This window comes from Cavia porcellus, unplaced genomic scaffold (genome assembly GCF_034190915.1).
Source record: "Cavia porcellus strain 051 isolate PalLab524CR breed Dunkin Hartley unplaced genomic scaffold, mCavPor4.1 scaffold_33, whole genome shotgun sequence".
Taxonomy (NCBI): Eukaryota; Metazoa; Chordata; class Mammalia; order Rodentia; family Caviidae; genus Cavia; species Cavia porcellus.
This window is the reverse complement of record NW_026947516.1, coordinates 21,841,143-21,859,408: the sequence shown is the minus strand read 5'-3', so window position 1 is coordinate 21,859,408 and position 18,266 is coordinate 21,841,143. Positions and strand designations below refer to the sequence as shown.

Here is an 18,266-nt window from a genome sequence, read left to right as displayed (position 1 = left end):
CTTCCTTTCTTCCCTTTGGTTTTTGTCCTACAATCTGTCTCTCTCCTATACCTTTTGATCCTCATCTGTAATATTAATATTGTTTGTTATCCTTCCTTCTGACTTTCTAAAAGTTCAGTCCCTTTCTGTCTTTACATACCTAAAGACTTTGATTTTTCTCCATGTATTTTGTAAAACATAAGAAAACTTGTCTAATTAAATTGATCCATAAAATTAACCAATAGTCATCACCTTCCACCTCTCCTCCAAGAATGTGTGCTTATTAACCCAGATTTATGCATAATAGTTGGATTTCTTACTCACCCGAACCAATATCTTTTGTTCTTCCTTCTCTGTTGAAGAGATTGGATTGTTTTTTATCTTTGATTCCTGTAGGACTGAAGAGGAAAACTGCCTCCATAGCACAAGGTAGAATGCCTTATATAGCACCTCAAGATAAAACAGCTTCCTAGACTCCATCATTTCCTATCGTTTCTCAGCTGGCCAGTGGACTCTATGCTCTTGTATGTTCCATGCTGAAGAATAATCTTGGTTGTTAAGGTCTCTTTAGTGTTCAAAGAATAAGAGAGTTTCCTGTTTATTGAGTGTCTTAGTTACTTTCTTGTTCCTGAGACACAATACCTAACACCCAGAAATTAAAGAAAAAAAGCTTTAATTGGCTCTCAGTTTTAGAGATTTCAGGCCATAATCAGGTGGCTCCAAGGCAAGATGGCGTGGCAGAGGGGCCTGGCAGAGGCTTTCTTATGGCCCGGGTGGCAGGAAGCGAAGACAGGGATCAAGGGAGAAGGGAGGGAGATAGATCCTTCCCCACCACACCCCCAGTGTCCCTCCTCCTCCCACTCAGGCTGAACCATCATGTTTAGCCATAAACTCATCAGTGAAAGACTCCACTAAAGGATATTAGGGCCCCCATGATCCTGTCACCTGCAAAAGCCCCACAAATGAGGCTTTGAGGGGACATCTAGATAAAACAATAACGTGGAGGAAATAATTCTGTGTAAGTCCTTATGGTACCAGGCAAAGATCCTTCTGAGATTGAGAATGAAAGACAATAAATTAAGTACCTAGCATGAAGAGCCTAATGTGTATTCCTGTCCTCTTCTTTCGAGAGGTGGTTCTGTTTTCTCAGACTGTTCACCAGGAATAAATTATGCCCCTTAGAAACTAGGGAAGTAGCCAGTAATTTTTGGCTGACAGTAGGGCTAGGCTCAGGCAAAATTGTGAAATGTGCTGGTTTTCCCTTAAATTGGTCTTTGTCCCTTCTTTTCTTTGTCACTCATCCATTCCTTCATTCATTTATAAATAAGAAATAGGATCTCATTACATTCCCTAGGATGGCCCTGAACTCCTGGGCTCAAGTGATCCTCTTGCCTAAGCCTCATGAGTAGCTGCACTCAGCTCCCCTTTGTCACTTATTTCTAATGACTGTACATACATGAGTTGCTCATTGTATCAACTTTGTAAATATTACTATCCAAAACACTATATTTATATCAACTCAGTTTTTGGAGAAAATTTGTTAAAAATAGTACAAGTTGAGTAGCCTTGTCTTGAAAAATTCAAAATGCTTCAATATCCCAAACTTCTCAAGTGCCAAAATGATGCCAAAAGTAGGAAGTTTCACATTTGATCTGATTTTGACCTGATGTGACAGATTGCAATCAAAATACAGGCACACTAAAAATATTTTATAAAATTACTTTCAGTCTGTGTATATACAGTGTCTACGAAACATAAATGAATTTTGTGTTTAGACTTTGGTCCCATATATTTATCTTATTATGCATTTGCAAATGTTCCAAAGTTTAAAAAAATCCCAAACCTTCAACACTTTTGATATCAAACATTTAGGTTAAGTGATGCCTGATTTGTAAGGATAAAAATAGTTGAAAAAGCTAAAGTATCAATAAGTTGTAGATGATCTCAAATGCTATTTAAGGAAGAACACCCCTATGAAGGTCACCCTGCGGTCTTGTTGGTCCATTAATAGTAATTTCTTCCATCATACGGTCATACTATTATTCTAGTTACTATTCATACAATAACTATGAAGCTACAATGATAAATGTGATGCTTTGCGTAAATACCACAGTATTTCACCAGTTATTGTGGCCTGTTGGTTTTTATCATTCTTTTTCTTGACAGGCCCCTCAAGCTGCTTAAACACATTGATTTGAACATCCAAAGTGATATCCATAACCATTAATCTAGCACACATTTGCACACTTCTTACAGTCATGGTTCGATTACTAAATGAATTACAAAAAGAGAATCCCTTGCAGAGTATACAATGAGCAATGTATACTTACTCAACACAGGAAAATCCATTAGCGTTCTCACTCATTGTCAGGGAAAATGGCGGTATAGTACATTAATACTTATTGACTACCTGTGTAGAGTATTGTCTGTCATTCTAACTCTCATTGGCTTATGGTGTATTTTAGTATTCAGAGAAGAGATACTCTAGTAGATATAAGTATATACCACTTAGGAAAATATTTTTGAGATAAGTGACTTATAATTAGCAATGTTGATGATATCAGATAGGTTATGTGTATACCAGGCAAAATTTTCAAGCATATAAAGCTTTCCTTTGCTAATTTTTGGCTTTCATTGCTTACTTTCATTTCATTCACTTCTTAGTGTCTCTTTTCTCTACCCTAAGAGCTAAAAGTCTTTTTAACATTGTTTACCTCTCATAGGTTGCCTCTGATCTAAAATCACTTATCCTCTGCTCTAGTCTGTTTATCACAATACCAATTTCTTTAGGTTGAATGATCTCATCTACATTTGGAAAGGAAGCAAATTATGTTATGTTCATGTATGAATAGTTGACTGAGTCACCCTGAAATACTGGTATATAGAAAGTTGTAATTCTTTTACCTGAATGAATATTTTAACTATTTTGAATAAGCATGACTAGTAAAAAGAACTTCAGGCTAAGCAGAAAAAAATGTGTGGACAAGGAGGGGAATGATAAATTGCTACCTATTGTGAAATTCTGACCTTTAACAGTAGTGCTGCTGCCTCTGCCCCTCTTTTCACACCCATGTGAAAGACTGTAAGTACAACACAGTATGTTTTCCATCAAGACAGCCTTACAAGCAATCCCTGTCAGTGCTCTAGGAGGCCTTTACCACTAGGTTCAAGTTAATCATTTTTATGAAACGTATTTTCCATGTTTTAAAATTTTAGCCATTTAGCACTTTATAACATTAGCTATTGGTAAATGTGTGCTAAAGGTTAAATTTTGCATTAGATAAAAATTCATAGATACTAAATCCTTTACTGTTTGAAAAAAGTCAGTTGTCCGTACAGAAATTATATCCAAAGGAATCAATTTTTTAAAATGTTGATTTTAAGTTTTTGGTATAGGCCTTTTATTTACTCAAGGATTCAACTGTCATAGGGGTCTTGAAGATGATTTTTAATTGGATTTGACAGTATAGTGTAGGAAAGTTTTCAGAAACTCTATCATGGAAAGCAAAACAGGATATAACCACAAATAGGAAGAAGTTTAAAACATCATAACAACTAAAACATTTACAGGTGAAATGATACAATGCTTGGGATTTGCTTCAAAATAATTAGTTATGGGAGTAGGGAGACGTTGAGTATGTAAAACAAAACTGGTGAAGTCTTTATACTTCTAGGAGTGCTTGAAAATTTAATTTTAAAGAGTGCCTGAAGTTTAAATTCAAAAGCTTAATAGAATACTAAGTGTAATGCTATACTGATAGGAAAATCTTGCCAAAATGTATGGTTTTTAAGAAAAATTGAAATTATGTCATTTATGAACTGACAGAAAATTTCTATCCCTATAGCCATAGGAGAAATGTAAATCATTAGAAAATAACCACTGGCAATTCAACCCTCCTACAGTTTCAGACCCTGGTGATTTCTTGGGAAAGAAATCCTTGGAACTTTAAAGAAGTATATCACTCCTGGGGTTTTTTAATTGACTCAAAGCATAGAAAAATTTGCATCATTGTCTAATATATTTTATAAAGTTAAATAAACTTAAAATAGAAATTGGCACAGAGAAGGATAACATGCCAATTTAATTTATGAGTATAAATACAGGTCCTGGAGATGTGTCTCGATGGTAGAGCTCTTGGCTTGTATGTACAAGGCCCTGGGTTCAATCCTCAACACCACAAAAAAAAAACCTGGACATAAATACAAAAATGTTAAATAAAATACTTACAAACCAAATACAGAATTATATTAAAACAATGAATAAATAAATGAATCTGCTACCGGCAAAATAAAAGAGCAGCAGAAGGAAGGATAAAAAAGAACTGAAATGTCTTACGTACGTGTACTCAGTTCCCAACAATGAATGTAATCATTATGTACTGCAAGCATGTACTAATAAATGTAAAAAAAGAGAAATATTTGGAATTTCCTCATGTAGCTCAGTAGTAGGGCACTTGGCTCTTACTCACTGCTCTGGATTTCAATCCCTAGCACTGAAAAAAAAACTAAAACTAAAACTGTAATTTTCCCAGAAATACAATGTACATCAGTACTAGGAAATCTATTCCTCTAAGTTATCAAATTTTTAGGTCAAAGGAGGAAAAAGTAGGTGGCCATGTTAATAGATAATAAAAATTATTTCTTATAAAATTAAACATTCAGAGAGTCCCAGAAGAACATGGCAGATAGATAGCAGCAACTACGGAGGCTCTCTGAGATAACCCACTTAGAATCCAGGAATGGTGCGGTACAAGGAGTCCTAAGCAAGGGGAGATACACCCTGCCGACCCAGGAATGAACTAAGCTAAGAGAAACCAACTGGAAATCCAATCCTGGTGCTATAACAAGAACAGATAAAATCTTAGCACGGAAGCTAGAACCCGCGCCACTGGAAGCCACGATTAGAATTTCCTGCCACTGCAGCTGCGTCCAAATCTGCAGGGCAGGGACAGAGACGTGTGAAAGCTCTGAGAACGGAAATCTGCAAATGGAGTTGAGAGCAGGACTAGGGAGCCCTACATCAATTTGCGGTGAGTGAGCGGAACGAGGACCCTTTCATAGAGGAGGAGGCTCCAGCAAATACTGGGACTGGGCAGACTTGCCGGAACAGGGCACTGCAGTGACATTAGTCGCATATTTCCCTCAAGCGGGATTGGTGGGGAGTGCCTGGCCTGCGTGACACCACTGACTAAGACCCAGTAGGCTAGCCCAAACCAGGTCCCAACGCCTGGAGGTGCACCCTAGTGGTGAAGCCTTCAGTAGGTTGACCTGGAGGGGCAGGCCCAGCAGAGACTGCCCAGGTCTGTGTCTCCCTAGTACACTGCAGTGGGTGGGAACACTGGCTGGCGCAATTCAAACAAACTGTAACCGAAAAAGAGAAAAAAAATTGGGCCTCCTACATTCGCTTGTATGGAAGGAACAAACAGTATGGGAAGAGGAAGCAACAAGAAAGGGTCCTCAGTCCCCAATCCTGAGAACACTGATCCAGGAAAGGGAAATGCAAAGGAAGACAGAAACCATGCAATATCAGACATGGCACCAATAGACATAAAGCGGTATCTCCAGAGCCTCATAGACGAGTTTAAAAATGAAGTATTTAATGAAATAAAGCAAGATATAAGTAGAATAGTTAGAGAAATGCTAAGCACCGCCCAAGAAAAAACAGATGATGGAATGGAAGAACAGAAAAAAAGGGGAGAATTGTTTGATGGAGAAAATAGAGAAAACCTAGAATACGTGAAGCAGGTTCAAAGAGATTACCAGGAAACTAAAAACTCTATCGAAAGCTGGCATAACAGCTTGAAAGAAACTAAGGATAAATTATCTGAATTGGAGGGCAGATTTGTAATATGGGAGCATGAAATGAAAAACTTCTTAAAAATAACAAGAAAACAAACAGCAATAATACAAAGACTAAAAGATGATAAGAGGATCTATAACTTAAGAATTAAGAACATAAAAGAAGAAGTAGGGACACAAACAAATGGACTACAAAAGCTATTCACAGAAATAATCCAAGAGAATTCCCCTAATTTAGCAAAAGGTAAAGATACTCAGATGTATGAAGCATACAGGACCCCAGCCACCTACAACCCAAACAGAGCTACACCCAGGCATATAATAATCAAAATCCCAGAAATCCAATATAAGAACAGAATACTAAAAGCCATCAGAGACAAGAAACAGATCACTTACAAGGGAACACCCATCAGAATTGCAGCAGACTTCTCGGCACAAACCATCAAATCACGAAGAGCGTGGGGGGAAATAATTCAAGCTTTGAAACATAACAACCTCCAGCCAAGATTGATATATCCTGCACAACTGTTCTTAGAAATTGATGGAAAAACAAGGTGCTTCCAGGATAAAGATGAACTAGGGGAATTTGCAACCACCAATTCAACTCTACAGAGAATACTGCAGGATATTCTAAAAAAGGAAAATACCAAGACTTCAGAAACAGTGGCAGAGAGGCCACAATGAATGGAACAGAAAACGAAATGAAGAAGACAAACTGACAACAAACGACAGAAAAAGAGCTCAACAGAAATGAGGCAGAGAAGATTGTATGGTAGGAACAGCTATTTTGGAGAAAACAAGACATAATAGCTAGTGCTGATTTAGTATCATCTTGCTTTGAAGTCCCATTAAGCTTTTATTCTTCTGTCTCCATCGGTCTTAACAGGTTGTATCTTATTGGATTTTATTATATGTGATAATATAAGCAACAACTTTTATAGACAAGGAGATTATACAGAAACCATTTTTCATTTTCTGATAGTTGGTTCTAAATTCCCTGTAATACTGTCATTCTCTTGAATGGTTTTACATTGACTTGATATGTTTGGTGCTACAGTATATGAAGTTATACTCAAAGATTTCAAGCAAAGAGACACTGTGGTAACTACTTTTATGTCAGGATATCTGATGGTGAAACACTATTTTGCTTAAATGGTTATGCTTTGACCTGCACTGTTTTGTTGTTATGCTCTCTTTTATCTCAGTCTCCTTTTTTTTTAATTATTTACTTTTTTATTTTTTTCTTTTTAATTAAGGGAAAAATAAAAAAATAGGATACATTATAGTAACCCACTTTGATTTCCTATTAACTTGATTTGAAACCCTGTGTAGCCCTCACCATCTTGCTTTGACTGATTTTTCTCTATTCTGGTTTGCTTGATAGTACCAAGTTCAAAAGCATAGGCAACAACTGTAAAGACAATAAGATTCATTATGACGCCCATTCCAGTTGACTATTACCTTCTTTTAAAGTCCTGTAATGTCTCCAATGTTTTGGTTTTATTCTTTACTGTTTTGTTCAATTTTATTATAACTGATGATATAGGCAATTCTTGTTAAGATAGCAAGAGGCAGTATGGTAACCATTGTTGATCACCTAGTATTTTGTTTTTACATTATCTATTATGTACCTCCTTTTGATATGACTGACTCTGTTCTGTTATGTCACATTTGGTTTTACTCTCTTCAAAAAAAAGTAATAAGAACTGTGGGAGTAATAAAACTCAAAATGTGCAATTGTCATTGTACAAAAGAAAGTGCTCTAAAGAATATAACTGCATATATATTTAAGTGTATAGGATAGATAACCATATTACTGAGTTTTGTTGGATCATTGAACAAAACTTTCCAGTCTCACTGTTTGAAAGTCCACTTTATATGCTTTAAATTTGTAACTTGAATAACTATTTCTAAGATAACAATATGTAATCTCTTAACTAGTGATTTCCTATTGTTTATTTTTTCTGAAATTCTGTATAACTAGTACCCTTTTTCTGTTTTTTTTCTTTTTCTCCTTAAATAAAAAAAAATTACACATTCATTCCTCTTTTAGTCAAGAGGAAATGGTCTGACCTTAGCATGATACATTTAAAACCAAATATTTATATCCTTTCTGAGTACTTTCGTGAGTGCATTCCCTGGATCAGGATCAAAGGCATTTGTTAACGTTCACCTTAAGCTCCATAGACTGAGAAGTTTGGGTTTTGTTTTATGATAGGAAGTCAGTGAAGAATTTTAGGTAGAAGCATAGCCTGTGTGACTTCTCTTATAAGATTATTCTCATGCTGCAGAATAAAAGGATTATACAAGGAAAATTTGGAAACAGAAAAACCATACTTCTAACAATGCAATTCTACTTTTAGAAATTATTTCTCTTAAATGTTAGTGTTCATGAAGGATAAGACATTAACAGTAGTATAGATCAAATGCCCAACAATAGATTTGTATTGTACATTTTGGGGCAGTCATCAACAAGGGATTGAAGGTTATTAATAATTTAACAAGGGTCAGAAAACTATCTGTGGGCCTGCCAACTGTTTTTGTAAATGAAGTTTTGTTTTTTTTTTTTTTTTAAATTGAAACACGGTCCCACACATTCATTTTCCCAATGCATTGGCAGAGTTGACAGAAACAGTAATGTCCTGTAAAGACTGAAATATTTACTGGCTGGCCCTTTACAGAAAAAGGGATAACATGTAGTGTGGTCCAAGTTGTGTGTGTGTGTGTGTGTGTGTGTGTGTGTGTGTGTGTGTGTGTTTATATGCTAGAAAGAAACTCCAAAGTAGTGATTTTTTTCTTCCACTTTTCTTTTTTGCCTGTCTTTATTATCTAAGTTTCTATAATAGATATGTATTGTTTTTAAAATAAAAATTGCTTTAAAATTATAATAAAGTAGGTCTGGGAAGGTAGCTCAGTGAAAGACCACTTGCCTAGCATGTGCAAGGGCCTGGGTTCAATTCCCAGTACTACAAGATGATGATGATGATATATAGTATATGACAATACCGATATGATAAAAATGAAAATATTTGCTGAAACTTAGAGAAATTTTAAGAAATTTGTTAGAGGTAAAGCATATAAACCATATGTGATTTCATATATACGGTCATACAAAATAGCAGCCATTAGGTAAGGTCTTACAAGCTGCTGTTTGCTTTGGGAATACTAAGTATGAGGATTGTTCTCAAGATTAAAATGATCCAGATAATAGGATATGCGTAAACAGTAACTGATGCATTAAAAGATAGATCAAAGGACTTTAAGAACTCACATTATAGTTAGAAGATAGATATCACCTACATAAAGCATTTGTTAAAGCAATGAGTTTAACATTATTATAAGGAATTCTAGTCACATAAGATAGTCTTCTGTTTATTGTGCCTTTTAAGGTAAAGAATTTTTTTAATCAAATCTGTATCAGTACTTTCTTTTCGGCCTCTGTATTTTCCAAATAGCACATGTCCTAATGTTTCTCTGTGACATAAAAATGTCGCATTTATTCTTTTCACTTTTTGTTTTTTATATAGCCATGCCCCATTTTTTTAATTAAGGTATCAGTTGATCTTAGGGAGGCTTATTTCGGTTTATGGTGCCTGAAGTATTATTAACCCAAGCATTAGCAGTAATTAAAACCAACTAGAATATTTCAACTAGTTTAGAAATGGTTATTTGCTCTTGTTTAAAAGTATTACTTGAATAAAGTTGATGACTGCTCTCTAGAGAGACACTCCTTAATTGGTTGTGCATTAAATATGATCTTTGCTTCTGCTTTACCTAATATTATGAACTACTTCATGTTCAGACTGCAATTCCATTAGGTGCTTGTCCTAAACTGACTGCCTTTTTTGGAGCATCATAAGAATGCTTAAGTGATTCCTTTTGGGGAAATGGGAGAGTTCTATTTCTAAGTAATCACTTAGAAAAATTGCTGAAAAATTGAGACATGCATTTTTCATTGAGAGAAGTATGTATTTCTCTGGGCAGAATTCGAAGTTCCATCTTAGATTATTTGGTTCTAATATATTTGGTTAAATAGGATGATTTTTATTTGAGCAATTTTACTGTAACTGGAATGTCTATTAGGTCACCTTTAGTGACCCAATATTCTTCATTCTATTAGGTCATTCTATTGCCATGAAAAATTTGATATAGCAAAAAGAGCCCTGCCTTTTCATGTCATCCCCATTGCACATAATGATACTCTGATATTTGCTTAGTGAATAAGTGCTGAACTGAGTTCTAGTTACAGACAACTTCATCACCAAGTACATGTCCACCTCAACCATGGTTTCTTCATTCAGAACATGAAGTGATTATTCTTGGCATTTTCTTCTCTTTGTTTTTCTTTTTTGTTTTGGTTTAATTTGGTTTTCAACTGGAAGCAAAGAATTGAACCCTGGGCTTCACACATGCTAAGCATGTACTCTACTACTGAGCTATACTCTCTGCTCCATGTTCTTGGTGTTGTCCCCTCATGAGGCTACTGAGAATTCCAGTAGCTTAATAAAATTATTATAGGCTATATAGTTTAACACTTGAGGTTTTTGTTGGTGCCACATAAATTAAGTCTACATTTAGTAGAGCATTTTCTGACAGCTTTTGAAGCTGCTGGTCCTTTGATTGTTTTAAGTACCACTATTACAGTTTCCAAAGCAAAAATACTTCAGAAGAACTTTTGTAGAGTATTAGAGAATAAAATGGGATAAGGGGATATATAGCTTTTTTATCCAAATCAATTTCTCAAGTGTTCTGTTTTGCTTGTTAATAAGCCCATAGATTGGACTTTTTTTAAATTTACATTTTGTGAACTGGGAATTAAGTTTTAACATGGAGCCTTCAAATGTTTCCCTTGGTTGATAATTGATGGTATAACCAGTATCAGTTTAAACATAGTCACATAAGCTAGTCTTCTGTTTATTGTGCCTTTTAAGGTAAAGAATGTTTTTACATTTTGTGTAAAATGTAAAAAAATTCACTTTCATTTAAGAAGGGAAGAATTGGTCTTTAAATCACAATGTAAAATTTTTGTGCTTATGGTCTTCGTTTCTACCTATAATTATACAATTCTTCCTTACTGACAGGGAACACCCACTACATGTCTATATATAACATTACCGTCATCTTCAGGCCACATCTGGAGTGTATGTATAAACATTCAAAAGGGTAAAAATCCACGTGTGCATCAGCAACTTTTATTATTTTAATAGTGGTGACTACTTTCAGCTGCTTTAAAAACTCATATAGTTAATATACACTGGCGTTTCCCAGGATTCTAAAATAATAACATTCATTTTACTGGCTATGAATATTGCCTGGACTGCTGGGAACCAAGAGAAAACATTTCAACAGGATTTGGCTATCAGCAAATCTGTTTTAGTTTCCTGCTCTGGCCTCCTATCATCTACTGTAGTGCCCCTGTTGGCAGGTTGCTCCTTTCTTTTACCACAGGAAAACTGTCCAGCCTCTTTTTGTAGCATTTTCAGGACCCGCCTGACAGGAAATTTTCTAATTGCCGGAACAGCTGGTAGGAGAAACTTTGCAGGGGCTGGGCCTTCCCTTTCTGACTTAAGTTTTACCTTCAGAAATTACTTTATCGCCATCATGGTTTCATAGCCATGTTTAAATTTTTATCTTTTCGTGTTCGTTCTATGCAGGTAAGCTTTCTTCAACTTCTTTTAAAAAATAAAATGTTTAGTTGGAACTATCTGTAATTATGCTATTTATTCCATTTTAAATGTTAAACTTTTCAAAACTCTAACACTAGTTTTGATAGAACTATTAAAGGATGATATTTGTATTTATTAAAAGTAAGCCACTTAGGTATGTTATATATTTCAGCTCTATGTAATTTGTCAACTTGTTTTTACATTGGTATATTTATACTAGAGTAATTTTTATCTTGCTAGTGTTTTTAACTTCACATAATAAAACAAATGACTTTAACTCAGTATTAAATCAGGATTGAAGGAAATTGCAGACTTATTAATTTTAGAAAAATATTATATAAGCAATATTTTGGCAGGTAGGAGTATGTGTTATTTTAAGTAGCCAAGAACTTAAAAGCAGATTTCTGTTAAAATTGGTTCCTGTAAAAACTTGAAAGTTTTTAAGCAGCTCTATATTTAGGTAATCTTACAAAAGTAATTTTATCTGACTTAGAGTAGGCACAATTTTTAAAGACTTAGTTTGTTAAAAATGGGCTTAGTGGATGATAATTTGCATTGTATTTAATCTAAAATCCTGCCAAAATAGGCTTGATGTTTTGTCATGAGAGTTATACTATCCAACTGTACTTCAAAAAGAATTGAATTTGTCCATTGAGAGTCCTACTTGAGAGAAAACTGCTTTTTAAGGTAGTGATTGAGAATGTTAATTTGGGGAACCAGCAGTGCTGTTTTCTTGAACATATAAGACTGTTAAAAAATTTGATTAAATGAAAAATAATGAGTACATTTATCATTCCGTTGACAAATGAAGTTAATTGAATTTGATCAAATAGTAATGCTAAGTAATTTTTATGTATTTTGATAATCTAAAAAAGTTAACATCCTTTACAAATAAAATCTATTATAGAACTATAAGTATTTATATAGCATGATACTTTAACTGCTTTAGAGTTATCTTTAAAAGGGATAAAGTATGCATTTTTTCATTTGTAAGATCTTGTTTATGAAAAAAAAGAGCTCTAACGGATATAACAGCAAGTGTGTTTAGGGGTGTTAAATAGCTGACTATATTAATGTTTTTGGATCATTGAACACAGCTGTTTGCAGTCTCTCTGTTTGAATGTCCACTTTGTATTCTTTGATACTATGATTTGAGCAGCTATTTCCAAGATGATAATATGTAATCTATTAACAGGTGATTTCTTACTGTTATGGTTTTTTTTTTGTAGTTCTGTATTATGTGTAACCTTACACCGCTTTGTTTTGTTTTGTGTTTTTCTCTTTTTCCTCTTAAATAAAATTTAAAAAAAGATCTTGTTTATGTTAAACTAAAAAAGTTTTACATATCCATGTTTAAAAATATTTTTATTGTCTTTTACTAATGAACATTCAAAAATTTTACTTCAAGCTTTGATAATGTTTTCTGACATTCAAAACAATTTAGAAAATACAAATGCCTCAAGAACACACTTCCTGATGCAAGGGAGGAGAGGAAAAAGGAAATTATGTATACAAGCCAAGGCATAATGCCAAATGTTGAGTCATTCTATAAAACCAGTCAGTATCACCCAGTTTGTTTTCTCATGTTAGTAAGTTACAATATTAGGTTTTTAAAATAACACAAATGCACAACATTAATTTCAAGTCCTTTTATATTTTAAGATCCAGATTATATATATATATTTTTTGAGACGTCTCACTGTGTAAGTCAGGCTGATCTTGAACTCACTGTGTAGCCCAGGCTGGCCTTGAACTTGTTAAAATCCTCCTGCCTCAGCCTCCCAAGTATTGGAATTACAAGTGTACACCACCGTGCTAGACCAAAATTATATTTTTTCCTCCAAACTTGAAATATTAGGTTAATATTTCCCCTAAAGGATGAAAACTTTAAAGACTATTTAAGAATGTTAGTCCTAGGCTGGTCCGATGGCAGTGGGTTATCAGAACTTATTAACATTAGTGTCGGGGCTGGGGGTTTAGCTCAGCGGCATAAGCACCTGCCTTGCAAGCAGGCGGTCGTGAGTTCAATCCTTGGTACCGATAAAAATGAAAAAGACAAAAAAAAACAAAAAACAAAAAACATTAGTGTCACTAAAGTTGGTATACCACCCCCCCACTGCTAAATTTGACTGGCTTTAAAAAAAAAAAGAATGTTAGTCCTAGATGTTTAGTATGGATGACAAATATCTGAAAAAGACAGAAATGTAAAAGAAGTATACAGGATTATGATAGTTTCATAACCAGTCTGAAAATTTTGCACACAATCAAATCTTTGCTTATTAAATGAACATACATTTTGTAAAAATAATAATATAGAATGTTTAACTGTTTTAAATGCACAGAGTAATGCTGGGCATGTTGGCACATGCCTATAATCCTAACACTTGGGAAACTGAGGCAAGATGATTATTTTAGGCCTGCCTGGGCTGCATAGTGAGTGCAAGACCAGACTTGACTGTATAATGAGACTGTCTTTAGAAACAGAATGTACAGAGTAAGTTTGTGTGTGTGTGTGTGTGTGTGTGTGTGTGCTTGGCAAAAATGGACAAGTATGTGTGTATCACTTAAAATAGAGTTGTACTAAATAATGTAAAAATATGTGAGCTTCTCGGGGAAATTATAAGTGCCCTACTTTATTGACAGAATTCTTTTTTGGTAAAATTATAGCTACTTCATTATGTACTTATAGAAAAAAAGCTCTTTTACAAAGTGTCAAGCTATTGTTATATGTTTTTGTGTGACATTTATTTCAGTAACAAGCAATTTAGTAATATGTTTGCCACATGCAAATAGTAGTGTTTTCTTGGCTTATCAGTGCCCTCAGATATTTGATATTCCTCTTTGCATCCATCTTACTGGATTCCGGGTATGATCTAGAACACACCATTGCTTTTCTACCTGTTGCCCAAGGTTGTCCAACTGTTAGTGTTAAGTCCTTGTTGAACAGTAGGTCATTTCTGAAATACTCATGTTCCTGTGACATAGACCAACCAGTATTAGGAGAGTATTTTATGGTCGGCAAAGTTCCAAGGGAGTCCAAAACGATTAAGCCACCTAAGTAGTAAAATAACCTCTAAACTATGGATTCTGTCTTTGAAATTAAAATGAAGGTTCCTCCTGCGTTTGATTTTTAGTAACAAATAAATAAATAAATTTTTAAAATGAAAATTCTAACTCTTCTTTTCTGGAAGCTTCTTTTTCCTTTTACTACTCATTTGAGAAGCTACCACTTAGCATATCCTAGTATAATTTTGGAGAAATGTTTATAATTCTTTATATTGCCAATATTCTAAAGGTATTTTGTAAGTTGCAAATTGAGCTCAAACACTTGTATGAGTACTACAATAACAAAAATAATGAGTTATTTATGTTTGTATAACACATTTGGATTCTTCCAGTAGTATTTATGTACCTGAAAAAATAGCATTTACTCAACAAAACAGAAATAATAGTCTTTATTTGACAAGTTTATGTTTCTGGTTTTGTTAGATTTTCTCTTTATGTTGTTTTTTACTGTAACATATAGTTATGCATCTTGATTAAGTAAGGTATACTTTATCTGCTGATCTCAATATGAATAAGTAGTTGAAACTCTACGTGCACTTAAATTTATTTTTTCCTCTTCTATATCTTTCCTCACATATGCTCTAATGTTTACTGTGTTTAATCCTTTCTTTTTTCTTTTCCTTTTTCATTTTGTACCAGGACTCAAACTCAAGAACTTACACTTTGCCAGGCAGGCGCTTGTGCTGCTGAGCTATATTCCCAGGCCTTTAATCCTTTATTAACTTTATTAAAAAGACTTTTTATTCTCATTATGCATGGTAGTCATTTTTTCATGTCTAATTGTCCATCCAAATGTTAAATCTTTTTCACTTTTGTTTTTTAGAATTATTCCTTTCTCCTCTTTCAGATCCCAAATTATTATGTGAAGCCATTAAAATTTTTAGTGTGCTTTCTTAAACAGCTTAATTAAGGTTAAACTCTCCATATTTGCTTAGGAATATTTTTCAGCCTCTCTCCCCAATAGACAGGATTTTTGTATATAGCATTTGTTCTGCCTAGTACAGCCACACCATGGTATATCACTATAAAAAGTTACTTTCAGACTTCTTTGCACCCTCTGTCTTCCCTCGAAAACTATTCTAACTATTCCAATAGAATGAACACTTGGAAATACTCAATGCTAATCCATGTAGAAGTTAAACTGTGTTGCATAATGGGCTTTTATAATTCAATCTCTAGTATACAATTTAAGAGTATATTTGCTGTGCATGTGTTTCCTATCACTTGGTAAGTCAGAGAAAGGAAGTTTTGGTATATTAATTTGAGAATTTACTTGATTTTTAGCAGGCAAAAGTAACTCTAATTAATTCAGTGTTTTCTTCCCCTTACATTTACTTCAACAGGAAGAAGGCAACATCAAAGAAATTGCAATCACACATCATGTAAAGGAAGGACATGAGAAAGCAGATCCTTCCCAGTTTGAACTTTTAAAAGTATTAGGGCAAGGATCATTTGGAAAGGTAAGTCATGAGTATGTGTTTTTTTTAAAACTGTTGATAGAAACAGAAAGTAGAACTATGGTCACTAGAGGCCAGGAAGAGTAAGGAGAAGGGGATACTGTCAAGTTAAACAGGTACCAAAATACATTTAGTTACTTGGTAAAAATATGGTCCAATGTCCTGTAACACAATAAGTTAACGATAATTCACAGTTTTATTATATACTTTATTAAGACTTAGTAGGGCTTGGTAGTGCATGTCTGCCATCCCAGCTACTTGGAAGGCTCAGGCAAGGAGAATCATGAGTTCAAGGCTAGTCTGGGCTATTTAAGTGAACTTCTGTCCTTAAATAAAAATGTTTAAACACTAGGGATAAAGCTCAGTGGTGGAGTACTTGTCCAGCATCTTTGAGGGCCTGGATTGGATCCCCTATTGGCACAGGCCTGTAATCTTAGCAACTCTGGAGGCTGAGTCAGGAGGACTGGGCGACTTGACAAGACCCTTATTCAAAGATAAAACATAAGGCCAGGGATATAGCACAGCAGCATAAGTGCCTGTGCAGCAAGAGCAAGGTCATGAGTTTGATCCCTAGTACCCTCCAAAAAAGATAAAACATAAAAAAAGTGCTGAAGCACTTGCCAAACTGAGTTCCAGTTCTTGGTACTACAAAAAGAAAAGGAGGTATGAACACACAAAAAAATACTAGAAGAGAGAAATTTGAAGCTTCCAAACATAATTTTAAATTTTTAGGGAAAGCGAAATGCTAAATAATCATTCATTACATAATGTATATATGTATCAAATTATAACACTAGCCTGTTAATATGTACAGTTATTACATGTCAAATATGCATATATTTATGCACCTTACAGAAAGGAAAGGGTAAAGTGTAGGTTAAAAAGTCACAAGTAACTGAATAAAAATTTAAATTAAAATTGGGATAAGGAAAGTTGATTTTTGGAATTCCTGTGTATTTCATATACATGGGAAGATAGAAATATTTTATGAAATGCCCCCGTTTCCTACCAGCAGTATTTTCCATGTTTTAACATTTCTCAGGATCAATAGTATGGATCATGAATTCAAAAGTACATTGTAAGTCATTCAAAAGTACATTTTAAACTTTAGGATATTTGGAGTATTTACTTCATACTTATTTTAACTTCAAGACCCCATGACCTATCTAGTTGTGATTCTGAAATTATTTTTAAAAATCACAAGATATTTCATAATATTCTGACTTCTTTTTGAGTCTGTGTGAGATTGGAAAGGATGCATTTAAAAATGAGAGCAAAATTTGCATTTTAGTCAGTAATATCTGGTGTGGTGTGGTGTGGTTTGATTTTGTGGTACTAGGCTGTACCACTGGTCTACATGGCCAGCCTGATTGATTGATTGATTGATTGATTGATTGATTGATTGTTTTGAATCAAGGTCTTGGTAAGTTACCCAGGCTGGCCTCAAACTTCTGACTCAGCTTCCAGAGTGTCTGGAATTAATTTAACATGTGGCACATTGCCCAGCTGTGTTCTTTAATTTAAAAACAAATTTACCAACACTACCAGCTAGTCGCTCCAGAAGATAGGACATCTTTATCAGTTTTCTTTAAATAATCCTTGTCTCCCTGCTGCACACCATCACAAGGGTGCAAATTTTTCCTCTATTTTAAGAAATACAGCTAATATAATTACCACTATTAGATCTATCTAGACCAGTTCTTAGCAAGAGGAGACTTCTGAGATTTTATTCAACTTTTGCGTGCAATAATCTCTTAGCTCTTGTCTATGAGGAAACATTTGAAGATGCCATCCTTTGCAAGCTTCAAAGCAGTACCAGTTTGGCACTCTTGTGTATTTTAGTGGAACTGTTCAGCAATTCTTGGCTAACATAGGTAGTTTCTTACAGTTGTTAATCTCTTTCAAGCCCAAAGCATGCTTTTAATCCAGATACGTACCAAGTAACCAGCAAAGTGTAACGGTTGCAACTTTAGACTCTAGGTCAGCCAGCCTTGGGTTTAATTGTTTTTTCTTCTCTTTACTATATGTTCTTGAGCAAGTTATTTAATCTTTGGGACCCCATTTTCTTTTTCTCAGTAGACATTAAATGTTGACATTCCTCCAGGTTTCATTGTAAGCTGCCATCACTGTATACCTTCTCCTACTAATTGATTTGCTCTATGCAACTATCTTAATTGTTAACTCACATACTGCTAACATAAAAGGTTTTATCTCATCTAAATTGTTCCTCCAAACTCAGAACACTTACATAAAGCTACTTAATTTTCCTTGCATCCTTCTTTCTTTTACTTTCAGTGTT

At 34.4% G+C, this 18,266-nt stretch overlaps 1 protein-coding gene across 6 annotated transcripts in view; it reads left to right on the top strand.

Annotated features, from left to right (window-relative positions):
• The window catches only part of Rps6ka3 (ribosomal protein S6 kinase A3), a 102,382-nt gene that overhangs the window by 37,863 nt on the left and 46,253 nt on the right, over positions 1-18,266 (top strand). For 5 of the 6 annotated variants that reach the window (XM_063242935.1, XM_003466420.5, XM_023563624.2 and 2 more), the window contains one exon: positions 15,854-15,970. In XM_063242935.1, coding sequence (XP_063099005.1) covers positions 15,854-15,970 — 117 coding nt within the window. Of the gene's footprint in view, positions 1-11,278; positions 11,433-15,853; positions 15,971-18,266 lie in introns of those variants that run through there. The other variant, XM_013148928.3, reaches the window with a different exon arrangement.